A 16421-nucleotide genomic window follows, 5' to 3' on the forward strand; every position below is an offset into this window, starting at 1 on the left:
TCTTTTTATTTTGTGCATTTGTTTTCTTTTAAAAAGCTTATTTAGTTCAAGATTCATTTAGTTTTACTTTCACAATCAATTTTAAAAAATAAAGGATAAATCCATCATTGTAAGGGGTAAAATTAGAGCAGGAACATATGAAACAAAACTTGAAATAAAACCTGATTTCACAAAACGTATTTTCCTTTTCCTGCAGGAAACAGCCAAGTTTGCTTTTTCAAGCCCCGCCTTCCTGCTCCGACCCACCAATGAGAAAAGACGGCGGATGTAAACACGGAAATAGCATAAAAGATCTCAAAGCAGGAGAGGATGACACGTCGACAATGAACCAAAAATACTCTGTGTCCTCCCGAAATCACATTAAATGTTATATATTCCAGTCATTAACAGATTGTAGTATCTACTCCCAACTGGTCTCTCCTATAAACCTGCCATGGATAAAAACGCAGGTTTGGTTTTAGCCACAGAAAGATACGGCCGTGGTCAGGCTTGGAAGTATTTAGTAAATGATGGAGTGTTGGAGAGGAGGAGGGATGGGAGTGAAGCTGGATCAGGAGGCGACTACATTGTTGGACTCTTTAAAGTAAACATCTAATATATATGTATTGTGTTGTTACGTTTAGTTTACTTTAACTGAAATCCTGATGACTTCCGGTTGATTTCAGAGCGTCTTTCTGCCTCAAGGCTACCCAGAAAGTGTCAGTAGTGATTACCTTCAGTACCAGTTCTGGGATACTCTTCAGGTAAAGTAAATATTTCCAACCACATAGATTATCCAGAGCTATCAGACTGAAGCTTTCTGTAATTCCAGGCTTTCTCCAGTTCCCTGTCTGGGACTCTGGCCACTCAGGCTTCCCTTAAAGGCGTTGGAGTTGGAAACCAGGAGGCGACTGTAGCTGCAGCCACAGTTACCTGGTTATTAAGAGGTGCAACTTTAACATAGATTACTAAGAAGTCATATTAATTATTCATTATTCATGTTATCTTTCTGTCTTATTAAACCATTTATCTGCAGATGGAACTGGCATGTTGGGAAGAATCCTCTTTGCCTGGAGAAAAGGGTAGGTTAAGATTTGTGCTTTTGCAGCTCAACAAATGTTTTTGGAGCTTTAACTTAATTTCTTCCCTACATTCCAGGAGTAAACTGGACTCTGAGGCTAAAAAGTGGAGGTATAGACCCAACTTAAAGCACCTAAGCTCCCATTTGATAACAGATTTCATTGTAGTGATGGTTTCGTGTTGTAATTCCTTTCCAGGCTTTTTGCTGATGTTCTTAACGACATTGCAATGTTCATGGAAATCTTGGCTCCTCACTTTCCGGCCGGCTTCACTTTGATAGTTTGCACTGCAGGAATATTCAAGGTAAAAAAAAAAAAAAGTATTAATTTCAAGCCAGTGAAGCATCAATTTAATTTGCTGTTCTGTGATGTGCGGGTATCCAAGTGAGTAAAGCTTCAGGTTAGATTTGCTCAGCCTGTGCCACACTTTAAAATGTATTATTATTATTCTTTATTCTCCAGAAAGATATTACTGATTATTTTGGCTTAAAAATATATACTATGCGTTATGCGTATGTAGCTTGTCCTCTTCAGGTTGGAGGGGAGTTCCTGCCTCATGTGGAGGAGTTTAAGTATCTCGGGGTCTTGTTCACGAGTGAGGGAAAAATGGAGCGGGAGATCGACAGACGGATCAGTGCAGCTGCCGCAGTAATGGGGGCTCTGTGCCGGTCCGTTGTGGTGAAGAGAGCTGAGCTGAAAAGCGAAGCTCTCAATTTACCGGTCGGTCTACATTCCTACCCTCACCTATGGCCATGAACTTTGGGTCATGACTGAAAGAACGAGATCACGGATACAAGCGGCTGAAATGTGCTTCCTCCATAAGGTGGGCGGGCACTCCCTTAGAGATAGGGTGAGGAGCTCGGCCATTCGGGAGGGGCTCGGAGTAGAGCCGCTGCTCCTCCACATCGAGAGGAGCCAGTTGAGGTGGCTCGGGCATCTATACCGGATGCCTCCTGGACGCCTTCCTCGGGAGGTGTTCCAGGCACGTCCCACCGGGAGGAGGCCCAGGGGACGGCCCAGGACACGCTGGAGGGACTATGTCTCTCGGCTGGCCTGGGAACGCCTTGGGCTCCCCCCGGAGGAGCTGGAGGAGGTGACGTCTGGGAGTCTCTGCTGAGTCTGCTGCCCCTGCGACCCGGTCCCGGATAAAGCGAAAGACGACGAGTACAAATACAAATATATACTATGAGCCTAGGAATAGGCTTCATATTGGAAGTTTGTACTACTAAAGCTATTTTGTTATATCTGTTTGAGGCTGGGAGACATTGGGAGCTGGCTAATGAGGCTTTTTCCACAAAATAGTTAATCAGAGAACCCTCAGTGGTCCTTCATCATTTCCAGTTCATGTATGTTGTGTAATTCATAATATCTGGTTTTGAGTTTAGCTCGGGTTTTAAAGGGAAATAAATAAATTAGTTTACCACATTAGCTTGCTGCTTTAACTCAGACCAGTAACTCTACTTCGGATGCATCAGGATGCCTGAGCCCAGCAGGTATTTAAAAATCCCCACCGAATCAGTTATGGATACGTTTATGTTTCTTGACCAATAAAATTAAAAAGGGACTTCCTTCTGGAGCACAACATGGAAATAAATGTACAGTTCATGCATTGTGATTGGGTACTTTGTAAGACATTAGGCAGGGAAAACTGGGAATCTTCTAAATCCTGGAATCTTTGCCATGAATGGGACACAAGAAATAACTTGTTCTCATCAAAGTAAAATGAAAAGCTGGTACTGATAAACATGCAGAACTTACAGATAGAGAAAGTGTAATCTATTAGTCATAAACAGAACTTTCTTCCTGAATTGAGTTTGCTTGTTCTTGTCTTCTCAAGTCTATTGTTGGCGTCGCCGGAGGAGCGACTAGAGCTGCACTTACTGTTCATCAGGCTCGCAGGGATAACATGGCGGATATCTCTGCCAAAGATGGCAGTCAGGTAACCTCTGCTTTGGAAAAATCTGAATCATGATCAGATATGATGAAAATAAACATACAACAAACCAGTTTTTTTTTACTTAGGGGAAGGTGATAAATGCAGGTGAAGGTAGGAGACCTCATTGCTGGAAGGGCTTTTGATTCTTTTTCATAAAGATAGATAAAATTGTCTACACTTGTATAGGGCTTTATCAAGTCCGAGGACTCCAAAGTACTTTACACTACAATCAGTCATCCACCCCGTGACAGCGGTAGGCTACGTTGTAGACACAGCTGCCCTGGGGCAGACTGACAGATAGGACTATGAGTGACACTCCTCCCAGTCATTGTGTAAAGAGTGGTCCTGTTGACTACATTTGTTCTGATATGATGAATTCACAAATGTGATTTCAAAATTAAAAACTGCAGTGCGTCTGGAAAGTATTCACAGCGCTGTACTTTTCCACATTTAGTTATGTTTCAGCCTTATTCTAAATGGTATCAAATTACTCTGTTTCCTCAAAACTCTACACACAATACCCCATTATGATAATGTGAAAGATGTTGAGATTTTTACAAATTTATTCCAAATGGAAAACTAAGAAATTGATTTTACCTAAGTATTCACAGCCTTTGCCATGAGGCTCAAAATTAAGCTGAGGTGCCTAACTAAACGTGGAAAAAGTGCAGTGCTGTGAATACTTTCTGGATGCACTGTAATAATAAAAGTTAATGAACATAACATATTAAATTCAATCACTTTGCAAATACTTTCTTCACAGTGCCTTGTGAAAGTATTTATAAAATCACATTTTATCATGTTGTAAGCACAAACCTCAAAGTGTTTTATTGGGACTTTATTGTACTACTTAACACGAAGTAGCGCATAATTGTGAAGTGGAAGAAAAATGATTAATGGTTTCAACATTCTGCCCTAGTCTCAAGTCTTCTCCAGGATAGATAGATAGATAGATAGATAGATAGATAGATAGATAGATAGATAGATAGATAGATAGATAGATAGATAGATAGATAGATAGATAGATAGATAGATAGATAGATAGATAGATAGATAGATAGATAGATAGATAGATAGATAGATAGATAGATAGATAGATAGATAGATAGATAGATAGATAGATAGATAGATAGATAGATAGATAGATAGATAGATAGATAGATAGATAGATAGATAGAGTAACATTATAAATAAGTCTGTTTGTTTTTCTCGTGTTTTCTCCAGGAGACTTTAGTGAATCTTGCTGGACTGCTGGTTAGCCTTTTACTCATTCCTCTTGTCACTGATAATCCAGTGTAAGTGCTGCTGTTACTGCCAACATTTGCACGTTATGTGTCTTTTTAAAGGTTAAATAACTACCTTTTTTTTGCCTTTTAGCCTGACTCTTACCCTGTTCTTCCTCTTTACCATCCTTCACCTCTTCGCCAACTACAAGGCTGTGCGTTCGGTCATTATGGAAACCTTCAACGAGGCGCGGCTTTCCATCGTGTGGCAGCAATACCTGAAGGACGGACGACTCCTGAGTCCACTTGAGGCAAATCAGAGAGAACCCGTATTCCTACGTGTGTTTAAAAATAAAAAAAGTTTTTATTTTTGCTTTTGGAGCTGATTCTTGTAGTGTGAAAAATATTTCACGTGTTTTTCAGAGTTTGGAAACACCTCACAAATTAAACTTGGAGTTCGGTTACAGGATGTTGCACAGAGGTGACTACAGATATCAACCTTGACCACACACATTAAAAACTCAGACTAGTTTTTAGTCACTTTGTGTGTTTTGCAGCCCAGAGGAGCTGAATTTGGCTTTAAAAGAAAACAACATGCCCTTCCTGTTGGGAGTCAGAAATGGTATTTTACCTTCTTCCTCAGAATGGATCCTTGTTTAACTAAATTTCCAGTAATTTATTATCCTGTTTTGTTCCTTGCAGATTGTATTTGTGTTTGTTTGGGGACAGAAGCATCAGTCCATGATGAAATCAGAGCAGTGTGTCAGGCAGTGTGTATCAGCAACATGCTGGGTTGTCCAACGGCCACAGTACCAACATCTCAGAAACCAACGCAGCAACGTGAGTTAGCTTTTACTGTGTTGCATTTGCATTAGAATGTGTTTAAATACTTCACATTGCATTTCTTTCTGTAATTTAAGGTTTGTGGGAAATGGTGCATGAGAGTCACAAGCTGTTGGATGCACATTTCTCTCCATTTCTCAAAGGTGAGCTTGCACAGAAAAGTTTGAACTTGTGGTTTATTATGAGCATGATTTGTTAATAGATCTATAATATTTAGGTGTTAAAGCGGCAGGATGGGACACAAAAAGGACTTTGCTGGACTGGGATGAGTGGAGAGTGGAGTGGAAAACAAAAAACAGCTGAGCTGCTTTTGTAGCTTATTTTTTTGTTAATTAAACAGCTGTATTTCTACATGTTTTATCATTCTTTCCAAATGAAAATATAACAGCTTTGAGTCATTAGTGTGGGAGAAGGTAAATATTTTTGTATAATGGTAATTTGTTATTAAAAACTAAAAATTGAACAATTGATTTGTGATTTATTTCATGGCTTCACACACATATGTACAATTCCCGGCAACCAGCTAATCATGTGCATGAGTACCATATTTATGTAGGGTTTTTAATTAATTTTCTTAACCTTTCTGAACAGCTGTGATTTTTAAAAAAAACAACAAAAAAACTGGATGCGCAAGTTTGAATTCACGGTGGGTTTTCTCTAATCCACAAAGTCTCAAATATTTACACACATTCAGCTGAATTTTTAACTAGAATGTTCTTGGAGGTCTTTGAACTTGAAAAGACAGAGGCAGCTAACTTCTTTATTGTAAGAATGATTGAAATTATTCAGATGTGTCACAACTTTAGCAAAGTCTGAAAAAAGATCCAAACTGATGAAAGCAGTTGTTCATGATGTTCTGGAATGACCTGAAGAACCATCATGGCTCAAACCTACCATGTACTGGGAGCTGCAGGAACACCAGCGAAGAACATTGTGGTGAAGCTGGTTTGACATCACCATAGACTGAGAAGGTGCTGACCAAGAAAGGAGCCATCCATCTACTTTCTCAACCCACTTTATCCCTGTATATCCACAGTGGAACTGGTGCTTATCTCCAAAGGTCCCAAGGAGTCCTTGACTCCAAAACTGACACTTCCAAGTTTGACTGAAATTAGATGCTGCCAATCTCAACAAATGACTTCTGGAGAAACGTTTTGGTCTCAGATCAAACAGCATTTGAGCTATTTGTTCAGAAGAAGCATGTTTGTAGGAGTTAAAAGGAGGCTTTTAAACTTATTAGCCTCTACTAACATTTTCTAAAGAACACATTTAAAAACATGTACCAACTGTCAAGCATAGTGGTGTGAGTATCAGGCTGTGGGGCTCTTTCACTGCCAATTGTACTGGTGCACTGCACAGAGTGGATGGTGTAATGAAGCAGGTCGACCTTCAAATTCTGTAATTCCACCTCGAATCAGCAGTTAAATAGTTTAAAAAAAGAGAAACATTAAAACTGTTCTTGGAATAAATAAAACAGGCTAACATTTGATTTCTAAAAGCACATTTCCAACGCTTGAAACCTTTTGAACTAAGCTTAAAAAATGGGTCTGCGCCAAAAAACCCCAAAAACTGTTCAAACAATTCTGCTTAGATGATAAGCTTGTTTTATCACTTCAAAAAAATTGTATAATTGAAATGCAACTTGATTAGCAATAAAACGTATGGGCACATTTTTGTTTTTTTATGTTGTTACAGTTGCAAATTCCACCTCGACACAAGAACGGTCTAAAAAAATCATTAACGAGAGTGCGTGTAATTATTTGTTTGCTGCGCAGACGAAAAATAAATCTTTTAGTCTCTAGATGGCAGTGTTAAAGTATTATACAAGGCATAGAACACGAGGAAGAAACAACAGCATCCTTCTGTAAAGTTTTCATGTTAAGCTAACAACATCCAAAATGCTACAACAATAAAGGCAACCAGCTGAATTCAAGAAACACAATAACTACGATATTGCTTAATTCAAAGTATAAATTCCTCATGATTTTTGTCGTAGTTTTTTTCAGGAATATGTAAATATTTTGTTTTTTTGTCTTTTTGCTGCTGACGGTTATCGCTTTTATTTTGAAAATGTAAACCGGATGTCGAGTGTACGTTCTTGCCAATTTACACTTTTTCGTTTCTCATTTGTTAGCATTAGGAAAACTATAAGTTTTATCTGAATATTAACTCTATGCTGTAATAAATGGGAAGGTATAAGTGTGCCTACAACTGCGACCACTCAACTGACCCGGATGTTAAGTTCTTTAAGTGAGTTCTCAGTTTAAGAGAGTTTTATTACGAATAAACAAATAGCATGTAGCTAGCTGCTAAAGGTAGTTAATCCATTAAGATTAACATACAATCGTTCGTAACATTAATTAATTTGCTCCAAATGTAGTCTTTCCAACGTTATCTTAATCTGTAGAATTAAGACAACATGCATGTTTTCTTGTAGTTTACGAGGAGTTTAGTTGAGTTATGTAGTTAATGTCTCCAGAAAATCCTTTTTAGTTCGAAACCAGACAAACAGGCATGAAATAAACGACAGAATCAGTTTATCAGACTAAAAAATTTTATTTTAGCACCAGCGAGTGAGTCAGGAATACATTAAGTACAGCAGATGGAATTTAGCTGAAAAGCAAAGCATCTGAAGCAGAACAGAAAGAAACCAGACTGCTTCACATTCTCAGTGTTTCCCTACCTAACTGCACAATGCACTGCTGGACCGTGTCCCTACAATGTTTCACACAATTATAATAGTGCCACGTCAAATATTTATTTCTTTATTATGTAAAACGTGTTGCATATTATTTATGTTCTCATAAAGTGTTAATTTTGCATTGAAATCTCATTCTGGTATGCATTGCTTGGTCTGTAGTTTGAAGCATCGTGCATTGGAGAAGATGACCCTCATCCAACCATCTCTAACAATCAATCAATCAATCAGGTCCCGTGTCAAATCTTGGCTGTATCCTCTCTCCTTTCTCTTGAAGATGACGACTTACAGGCTGTTTATCTCATATAAACAGTTTTTTAGATCTGGTACTTTTACTGTTTACTTCTATTTTGTGTAACTGTAATTTTCACACTGTGTAATATGATCAGATGAAGGAGCTGGACAGAAATAAGTGACAAATCAGCTAAAGATCCAAGGAAAGACCTTCAGAAAGCCTGGAAACTATTGACCAAGACCTATTTAACAGCCTACAGGAAAGTCTCATGAAATGAAGTGTGATCCAAAATTTTATTAACAGTTTTACCCCCTTTTTTTTTAAAGAAAAAATACATTTACACATTATTCAATAGTCACATGGGACCAGGTAATATCAAGCAATGTTGAATGAAAGGACAATATATTCAATCAGCAGTAATGTGACTGACTTGCATCCAACTAACCAGGCCAGCATCTCAGGGGACTTTTCATGCTTTTTATGCATCATCAAAATGGAAGCATCTACTCAAATTTTCCCTAACTATGTGCTGTCATTTTATATAGTGGACCATTATACAGTTAAGGTTGTTCTAATGGCCTACATGTTACTCCAGGTTTCCGCTGTACAATCCCAGAAAACTTAGAAAATGGCTCTCCAACATGAAGTGGAAAGATTGGGCTCCGACTCGCTTCTCCGTGCTGTGCATTAATCACTTCGAGGAACAGTACATCGACAGAGCAGGGAAGTGTGTGACACTTCGAGAAGACGCGGTTCCCACGATATTTTCACCTCATGACAAACCGCAGAAAAACAAGGTTTGTGTGCACTGAACGTCTGTCAGATCAGATCTTCTGGTTGAACTGCATTGAACAGGGACTCATATAAATATATTTTAGACTGTTACGTTTTGAAAAAATCTAATTATATAACTTTACACGCAGGCTTCTGATGGCCCAGGACGTAGGAAACATAGGGTGAGATGTTAACAAATAGTTAATCAATTCTCCAACTATCTAACTAAATGTTTTGCTCAAAATGTGATCTGTAACTGCATAATAATAACTGACAGCTAAAACTAACATCTGGTTGACCTTTGTTTGATTCTCTTTGTGAATTCAGCCTCTTGCTGCTAAAACCCCAGAGAAAGAGCCCACTCCTTCTGCAACATCTCCTCCTGTCCCCACAAACAGCAGTGTTAAAATCAAAGAGCTCAACCAGAGAGAGGAACAGCATACAGGGTATGTCACTTTTTAATGTTTCTAACAGTGTTATAATAAATCAATAGTGGATCAACTTTCCAGGTGAATTAATTCATTTGCATACAGAAGACAGAGAGAATAAGCTGTCATTCTCTCATATTTCCGATAGACAGAACAAGAAGATATTTCAGTTCGGTTTATTTATATATTTCCAATTCGCAACAAATCTCTTCTTACCAACAGATCCATTTAATATACAGATATATTGTCAATTGAATGCAGTCATTTAGTCAGTTAGGTTTACGTACATACCCTATAATACAATACAGTAGTTGAAGTACAAGAATATAATAATACAAAGTTTTCTATTTAAGGAAACCCAGCTGATTGCATCAAGTCGTTGATTTTGCAGCAATCTGTCATACTGAGCATGCATGTGGCGACTGTGGAAAGGAACAACTGTCTTTTAACAGCATGTTCTGAAGAGCTCAGTGTAAGCAACCGTGTTTCACTGGGAGTTTAAGAAGACAGCGCGGACTCTTTAAAATCACCGAAGAACTGGTCCAGGAGTACTTTCCATGTAGAAAAAAAAAGTATCTATGTTCGTGGCTTCACTTTGGGAGAGAAACACAGCAAAATAGATAGTCTCTGAGCCAGTCACACAATCTATGGGGTGAAAAACAAAGTACATATTATTAGTGGCAGCAGCAGCTTCAGACATATGAGACTCAGTCATTGTTTATTACAGTGTCCATACAGCTAGACGGCAACTAAAAGCAGTAAGTAACAACATCATGTAGACATTTACGTTGCTCTATTAGCTAAATGTAGACATTTAGACTATTTTTAAAAAACCCATAAATGTAATGTGTTAAAACATTTATCATCCATCTATTTTCTCAGAAAATCCGGACAGGGAACCCAAAATTCCCTCAATTCAAACCAAGAATAAAAACGTTGCTGGACCGGTATTTCAGAAACTACTGATGTATCGGGATTTTCATGCTCTCAGGTTTACATCAAATGACCTGAAAACAGTATCAAGAGAGCAGCAGTTAGGCGCACCAAAAAGTGATGGACTGCAACAGCAGAGAAGCACACCAGGTGTCACACCTGTCTGCGTAGAGCAGGAAATGAAGGCTAGAGTTCACACAGACTCACCAAGGTGGACAAACATAGCTTGGAAAAATGTTGCCTGGTCCAAGGAGTTTCCATTTCAGATGGTAGGGTCAGAATTTGGAGTAAACAACAATAAAAGCATAGATCCATCCTGCCTTGTGTCAACACTTAGGCTGGTGGTGGTGTCAAGGTGTAGGGGATATTTTCTTGGCAGACCACACAGATAGACCAATTTTGATACAGAAGAGGAGCGGCTACACTTCGAGCTCCTCACCTTAAGTAAGGAAAGTCTGGACAATCAACAGGAAGCTCATTTTAGCATCTAGGCTCTTTTTTTTTTGGTCTTGAACCACCGGTGAGGGCGGGAACAAAACGGGACTCAGCATTGCCATTCATCTTAGGTCCTTTTTCTCGCTAAAACACTGGAGCTGTGCCCTCATTATGGCAGAGAAGGCACCAGTCTGATATCAGCTGTAAACAAGACACCAATGGGCTTTCACCCAGAGACTGACCCTGGACTCAAAGGTCATGGCATGACACTAATCACACACTGGGAATGTTCACACTTTTCCTGCTTTAATATACCGGGTGTTTTAATATTTTCCTTGCATTGTCTTAGCTCTAGACCACCTTGTAGTGCCAAGATTCCCCTCTGGCGACAATAAAGAGTTTTTAATTGATTTTTTTCTGATGTCTCTTCCGAGAGGTCACTTCATTTCTTGCCTTTTTTCTCTAATTTGTTTGTAGCGTAATTTCAGTGAATCAGTGGCACTGTTTTTTCCTACATTAGTTTTTCTGTCCTGCTGTTTCTTACTTTGGTGAGTATTTGGATTTTTACCTGTTTAATGTGCTTGACCTTTTCTGTGTTTATAATCAGAGATAAAGACCAGAAACATGTTGAAAAATGGAGGATCATAGTTGATGAGAGGCTGAGGAAGATCGACTCATTTCCACATTTCTTTCATGGAAATTACTGCGTACCACAGGTAGGCAGGGTTAGCAGTATTAAAGCCTGGTTATCTAACAAGTGTAGGGATGCATTTTTATCTTCTTTAATAATATTGATGAAACGATAATGGGTATAATTCCTGTATTATCACCTAAGTGATTTTTTGTTTCTATCGATGTGAAAATGTTTCTTTCACACGGATCAACAGAATATCCTGTGGGCTCCAGATGGAGATTTCAGTGTAAGTAGCTGGAAATATTTCAAAATAAAATAAGTTTTTATCTATAAGTATTTTTTAAAATCTCTATTATTTCTTCAGGCAGACTGTGAACACTCTGACGATGTTATTGAGGTATGGTCAGATTTATAATTACTTAAAAGCTGGACAGAAAATACAAGCAAACAAAAGTAACTCCTGACACTACATGGTGCCATGTTATGGTTCCAGGTGAAAGAGCCGTGGCAGTGGCTGGGATTAGACATCAGGGGGCCGCTGCCCCAGACGATGAATGGACACAGGTACATTTTAACATTGACAGACTTTTACTCCAGGTGGGTGGAGGCTGTTCCCATGAAGTCCTGCCTCCCTTCCGATGTGGCGAAGAACATCGCTGACATCATCGCACACTTCGGGTATCCGCTGAGAATCCTCTCCAGGTTGCCTCATGACATAGTCCACAGAGTGAGTTCATGTTGTAATCAGACTGCTGATACTGCAGTATGGAGCAGGAGGAGTCATTAAAGAAAGACTTAAGATGTACATGTGCATCTCAATAAATTAGATTATCTTTGAAATGTTAGTACCTTTCGGGTGATTAAATTCATAAAGTAAAACTCAGTAGTTTACTTCAAGCATGTTTTTTTTGGTTAATTTTAATGAGTATGGTGTGCTGCTATTGAAAACCTATTTTTAATTCAGTTTCTCTGAAAATTTGAATATTACATGAGACCAATGGAATACAATTTATAAACTCACCACATGATCGGGGCTCTTTTTGCATGAATTACCAAATCAATGCAGCATAGCAACCTGTGGTTCTGCTGAGGTGTTCAAGAAAGCCCAGTTTGCTTTAATAGTGGATTTCAGCTTGTCTGCACTGTTGGGTCTGGTGTCCCTCAGCTTCCTTTTAACAATACTCCATACATTCTCTAGAAGTTTAGGTCAGAGCAATCAAGCACAGTGATACCATGGTCATTAAAGCAGGTGTTGGTACTTTTGGGAGTGTGGAAAGGTACAACGTCCCACTGGAAAATAAAATCTGTAAGTGAAATGAAGTGCTGTAAATTTTCCCACAAGACATCCAGGCTCACCTAGCACCTAAGACCCTAGGACTTTGATTTCAACATGAAATGCAAAATTAACTTTCATCTTAAAAGAAGACTGAACCACTGAGAAAGAGTCCAGTCCTCCTCCTTCTGGCCTACACACCTATGAAGTTGTCTCTGGTTCAGGGGTGACTAAAAAACAAGAAATGTGACAGCTGTAGCCCAACTCCAGCTGCAGTTCACTTCTTGTGAATCTCCCCCAAACTCTTGGAATAGGCTTTGCTTCAAAATTCCCTGAAGGCAGTAATCCCAGTTGCTTTTGCACCTTTTTCTACAATTTCTTTCCTTCCTCTCAACTTTTCATTGGTATGTCTGCATACAGCCAGATTCTTCAGCCTTGACCTTTTGTGGCTTACCTTCCTTGTGGAGGGAGTCAGTGACCCTACATTGTCATGTCAGTGGTCTTCCCCCATGATTGTGCAGACCATAATATGGCATAAAATAGAGATTTTTGTGTTAAAAGATTTTATTTATTGGTCATCATCAAAATTATTTGAAATATGCTACTCTGTGTAATTAATCTCTCTCTCTCGTGATCCCCTTTTCACGTCAGATTAATTAAATTACGTTTCAATAAGAGTATTGCTTATATGTGCCTGTATTTTATTCTTTAGGTGGCCTAGTTTATCTGTGGTGCAGGTATTTACTATAATCTGATATTATATTGGTTTATTAAGGTGTTTTCTCACATCTATGTCTTGTTTGACCTTTACCAGATTAATCGAGATCTGAAAGATCACCTAAAGGACATCATTGCTCTTGTGGTTTATCATCAGCAGACCGGCAATGTGGATTTGACCACAACCCAGCTGATTGACAGGTCTGTTTAACATGTGCTTTGAAACTTGCACAATAGGTTTGCCGATATCTGCTTCATAGGTTACTGTTCATTAAAAAGACGTTAAGCACCCTGATGGAATGGTGGAAATGAAATGAAACAGCATGAAGTCAGAGGTTAGGTCACTGTGTTGCAATGATTAGAGTATGAGATCAGTCAGTTGGGTGTCCAACCCCTTTAGCGCAGATTGAAGCCATACATACAGTCATATTATCCTTAATATGAATTATCCTTAAATGACGCAAGTATTCCCAAAGCTGCTCTAACTGGGCCTCTAGATCCAGCACATTGGCACTGGGTTAAGGGTTAATATCTGTGCTAATCAGTCACATGGTCAGTTGGCTGCACCAGAGTGCTGTGAGACATGGAAACACAGGAGGTCACTGAGTCACTATCAAAGGTCAGGCCCCAAGACTGATGTGCATCTCCACAACATTGCCAGAGTTGGTCTTCTCGCCCCCTCCATATGCACACACCACATTCATGCATGTGTAGGAATTATTGGACTTCCTACACAGCCTTTGATTTGCCTATATTTTCAAGTCTGGATAAATATGGAAAAATATACAATATATACATTTCCAGACTTTATTACCTGTCCCATTGTTTACAGGAAAAATACATTTATTGTCCCTCATTGGGGGAATGAGCAGCAAAGCTACAGACAAATAGAAGCATGCAGATTCACTCAAGGTACAAATTTATAAACAACAAATAAGAAATAAGACAGCACAGTAAGGGCAAATTTACAGCATAAGAACAAAAAAAACATACAGCTATTAAAAATGACATACTCAGATTCAAAGAAATGTGTGAATAGGATCATTTAAAACATTTACAAACTGCGTACAAACTGCAAGTAGCCGCAGGGATGTAAACAGCTTTTTGACTTTGTTGGGAGCAGTGATGGTTCTAAAGTCTAACAGCAGGAAGGACCTGGGATAATGCTCCTTTGAGCACCTAGGATGCAGCTGTCTGCCACAGAAGGAGCTCTCCAGTTCTGCAACAGCTTCATTCATGGAGTGAGGAACATTTTCCAAGATCGTTATTTTTGTCAGAGTTCTTCTGTCTGTCTGCCACCACCTGCACTGGATCGAGGTGGCATCATAGTACACCGCTGACCTTCCTGGTGAGCTTATCCAGCCGCTTCCTCTTAGCTGTAGAAAAGGTGCTGCTCCAACATACTACACCATAGAAGAGGGCTGAAACCACCACAGAGTCAATAGAGGTCCTCAGGAGCACCCCTGCAGCTCCAAAACCTCTCAGCATGATTCCAAACGTCCTCATATCAGCCTTGGCATTAGTGGTGCCTCAGCAAGCAAAGATGAACCTGCAGTCCAGTTGATGCCAGTCGTTTAGACGTGTGTTGGAATGACACGGTGTTCTAAAGAGTCCAATACCCGTACAGATGTTATAGGGTTCTCCTTTGTCATTGAGTTCAATTTTGGAATTTCATGCCTGGTTTCCACTGATGATTTTCCCATTGAAACCTTTTTTCCACACTTAGACAGTTCAGCAGTTCATTATTCTGGTTACCTGTGCCAACTTTTTAATATCTTAACTTTTTTACGCCCCTAACAGGATGGTCGGTGATCTAACGGAGGAGCATTCAGCTGATTGGGATCTTTACTTGCCTGCAAAGGTTTTTAGTCTTTGCTTCAAACCGCATTTAGCAACTAAAGAGAGGCCCTTTTCTTTGCTGTGTTCTAAAGGACTAGAGCCAATTCAATCCCCCAGAGGACTGGATGTAAGTTATGAACATTTCAGCTTGATTATACCTTTATTTCATTTAATGTTTGATAATATCTCAATTTATTTTTATCTTTCTGTTTACTTAGTATGTTAACTCCAAGATCCAAGACAGTGCCTTTGTGGTTAGATCGAAGTTGGTACGTTTTTTGTTAAAGTTTCTTAATTTAATGTAATTGTTATTTTGCACATCTTCATTTACATAAATGAAGTTTAAAATCCAAATCTGAAAGATTCATTGAATGATTTAAGGTTTTCTAACTGTGGCGTCAAACTTAACTTTTTCTAACCTTTGTTTTCAGGTCATTTGAATCACGGACTCTTTTCCAAACCAGGAACAGGAATGGGGTTCCTGTGGAACGTCGTCACATTCCTGATGGATTGATCTGGATGAGACTTTATTAGCTGGACAGAAACTGCAGATGTGGATGAAAAACTTGAGGATCTACCAAGACGTTCCCTTCTGTCTGGATGTTATTTCTGGACATTAGTACGGGAAAATGCCCGCAAACTGAATGTTTTAAAGGTCACTTCGCAGAGTCTAAAGTCATCTCCCTAGACTCCAAACTGGTAGCATTTGTGGAACACAAACCCAAATCACAGAGTGCCTCAGTCCACAGCTCCATGCAGCATCCTGTGACTTTTTCATCTAACAGCCCAAAATATTTTTTTCTTATCTGGACTAAATATGTGGTCATATGAGATATAATTAGATAACTGCTCTGCTGTTATTAAAATTAGGAAAATCCAATTCAAGAGCTGACAGAAGTTTTTCTCATTTTTATTTTAAATATGAATAACTGAAATAGTGTAACACCTTATAAAAACATCATTAGGGAGATCCAGTTATCAACCTTTCGATGTATGACTTTATTACAGTGCCTAGATATATACTGTTGCGTTACATTTACAAACGTCTGTTTATTTTATTGGTATTTTATGTGACAGACCAACAAATAGAAGTTTATAATTGTGAAGTGGAAGGAAAAGGACACTTGGTTTTCTGATAAAATGTTGTTTTTTTTTTTTCTGAAAAGTAGTTTCAGATTGCCACAAGCCACACAGGAATCACACCAAACATGTGGAGAAAGGTGCTCTGGTTGGATAAAACCAAAATTAGACTGCAAACTCAATCTGCAGTGGAGGTCTAACACTAAATATCACCCTGAACTCATCATGCTAGTAATGAAGCATGGTGGTGGTAGCGTCAACCTGTGGGCATGCTTTTCTTCAGCAGGGACAGGGAGGAAGGTCAAACTCGATAGG

At 39.0% G+C, this 16421-nt stretch overlaps 2 protein-coding genes across 5 annotated transcripts; both read left to right on the plus strand.

Moving 5' to 3' along the window:
- The first annotated feature begins 261 nt into the window (after positions 1 to 261).
- Positions 262 to 5523, plus strand: LOC124863017 (RUS family member 1-like). Its single transcript, XM_047357250.1, has 14 exons — positions 262 to 583; positions 666 to 743; positions 812 to 926; positions 1016 to 1061; positions 1138 to 1170; positions 1257 to 1362; positions 2896 to 2997; positions 4219 to 4289; positions 4372 to 4556; positions 4641 to 4698; positions 4775 to 4839; positions 4920 to 5057; positions 5138 to 5203; positions 5278 to 5523. The coding sequence occupies exons 1-14, from the start codon at positions 434 to 436 to the stop codon at positions 5361 to 5363; spliced, it is 1299 nt and encodes a 432-aa protein (XP_047213206.1). The 5' UTR covers positions 262 to 433; the 3' UTR covers positions 5364 to 5523.
- Positions 5524 to 7151: 1628 nt separating this feature from the next.
- On the plus strand, positions 7152 to 15911 carry LOC124862750. Of its 4 annotated transcripts, none has more exons than XM_047356850.1 (13): positions 7152 to 7310; positions 7921 to 7989; positions 8589 to 8790; positions 8917 to 8949; positions 9095 to 9213; positions 11171 to 11279; positions 11451 to 11483; positions 11562 to 11594; positions 11691 to 11924; positions 13285 to 13388; positions 14988 to 15153; positions 15245 to 15295; positions 15458 to 15911. In XM_047356850.1, exons 1-13 carry the CDS (start codon positions 7246 to 7248, stop codon positions 15464 to 15466), a joined length of 1227 nt encoding a protein of 408 aa, XP_047212806.1. In that variant the 5' UTR covers positions 7152 to 7245; the 3' UTR covers positions 15467 to 15911. The 4 variants fall into 4 exon arrangements, with proteins under 4 accessions (XP_047212806.1, XP_047212808.1, XP_047212807.1 ...); XM_047356852.1 differs by having other exon boundaries at positions 11566 to 11594; positions 11795 to 11924; XM_047356851.1 differs by lacking the exon at positions 7921 to 7989.
- Positions 15912 to 16421: the final 510 nt, after the last annotated feature.

The sequence above is a fragment of the Girardinichthys multiradiatus genome, chromosome X (assembly GCF_021462225.1).
Source record: "Girardinichthys multiradiatus isolate DD_20200921_A chromosome X, DD_fGirMul_XY1, whole genome shotgun sequence".
Taxonomy (NCBI): Eukaryota; Metazoa; Chordata; class Actinopteri; order Cyprinodontiformes; family Goodeidae; genus Girardinichthys; species Girardinichthys multiradiatus.

What these genes read in the sequence shown, in the direction of transcription:
- LOC124863017 (XM_047357250.1), top strand. Translation starts at nt 434, where the DNA reads ATGGATAAAAACGCAGGTTTGGTTTTAGCCACAGAAAGATACGGCCGT. An exon ending in TCTGAGGCTAAAAAGTGGAG is followed by an intron (nt 1,171 to 1,256) that starts GTATAGACCCAA and finishes ATTCCTTTCCAG; the next exon opens with GCTTTTTGCTGATGTTCTTA. An exon ending in GAGAGAACCCGTATTCCTAC is followed by an intron (nt 4,557 to 4,640) that starts GTGTGTTTAAAA and finishes CGTGTTTTTCAG; the next exon opens with AGTTTGGAAACACCTCACAA.
- LOC124862750 (XM_047356850.1), top strand. Translation starts at nt 7,246, where the DNA reads ATGGGAAGGTATAAGTGTGCCTACAACTGCGACCACTCAACTGACCCG. An exon ending in CCGGATGTTAAGTTCTTTAA is followed by an intron (nt 7,311 to 7,920) that starts GTGAGTTCTCAG and finishes CTTGGTCTGTAG; the next exon opens with TTTGAAGCATCGTGCATTGG. An exon ending in GAAATTACTGCGTACCACAG is followed by an intron (nt 11,280 to 11,450) that starts GTAGGCAGGGTT and finishes ACGGATCAACAG; the next exon opens with AATATCCTGTGGGCTCCAGA.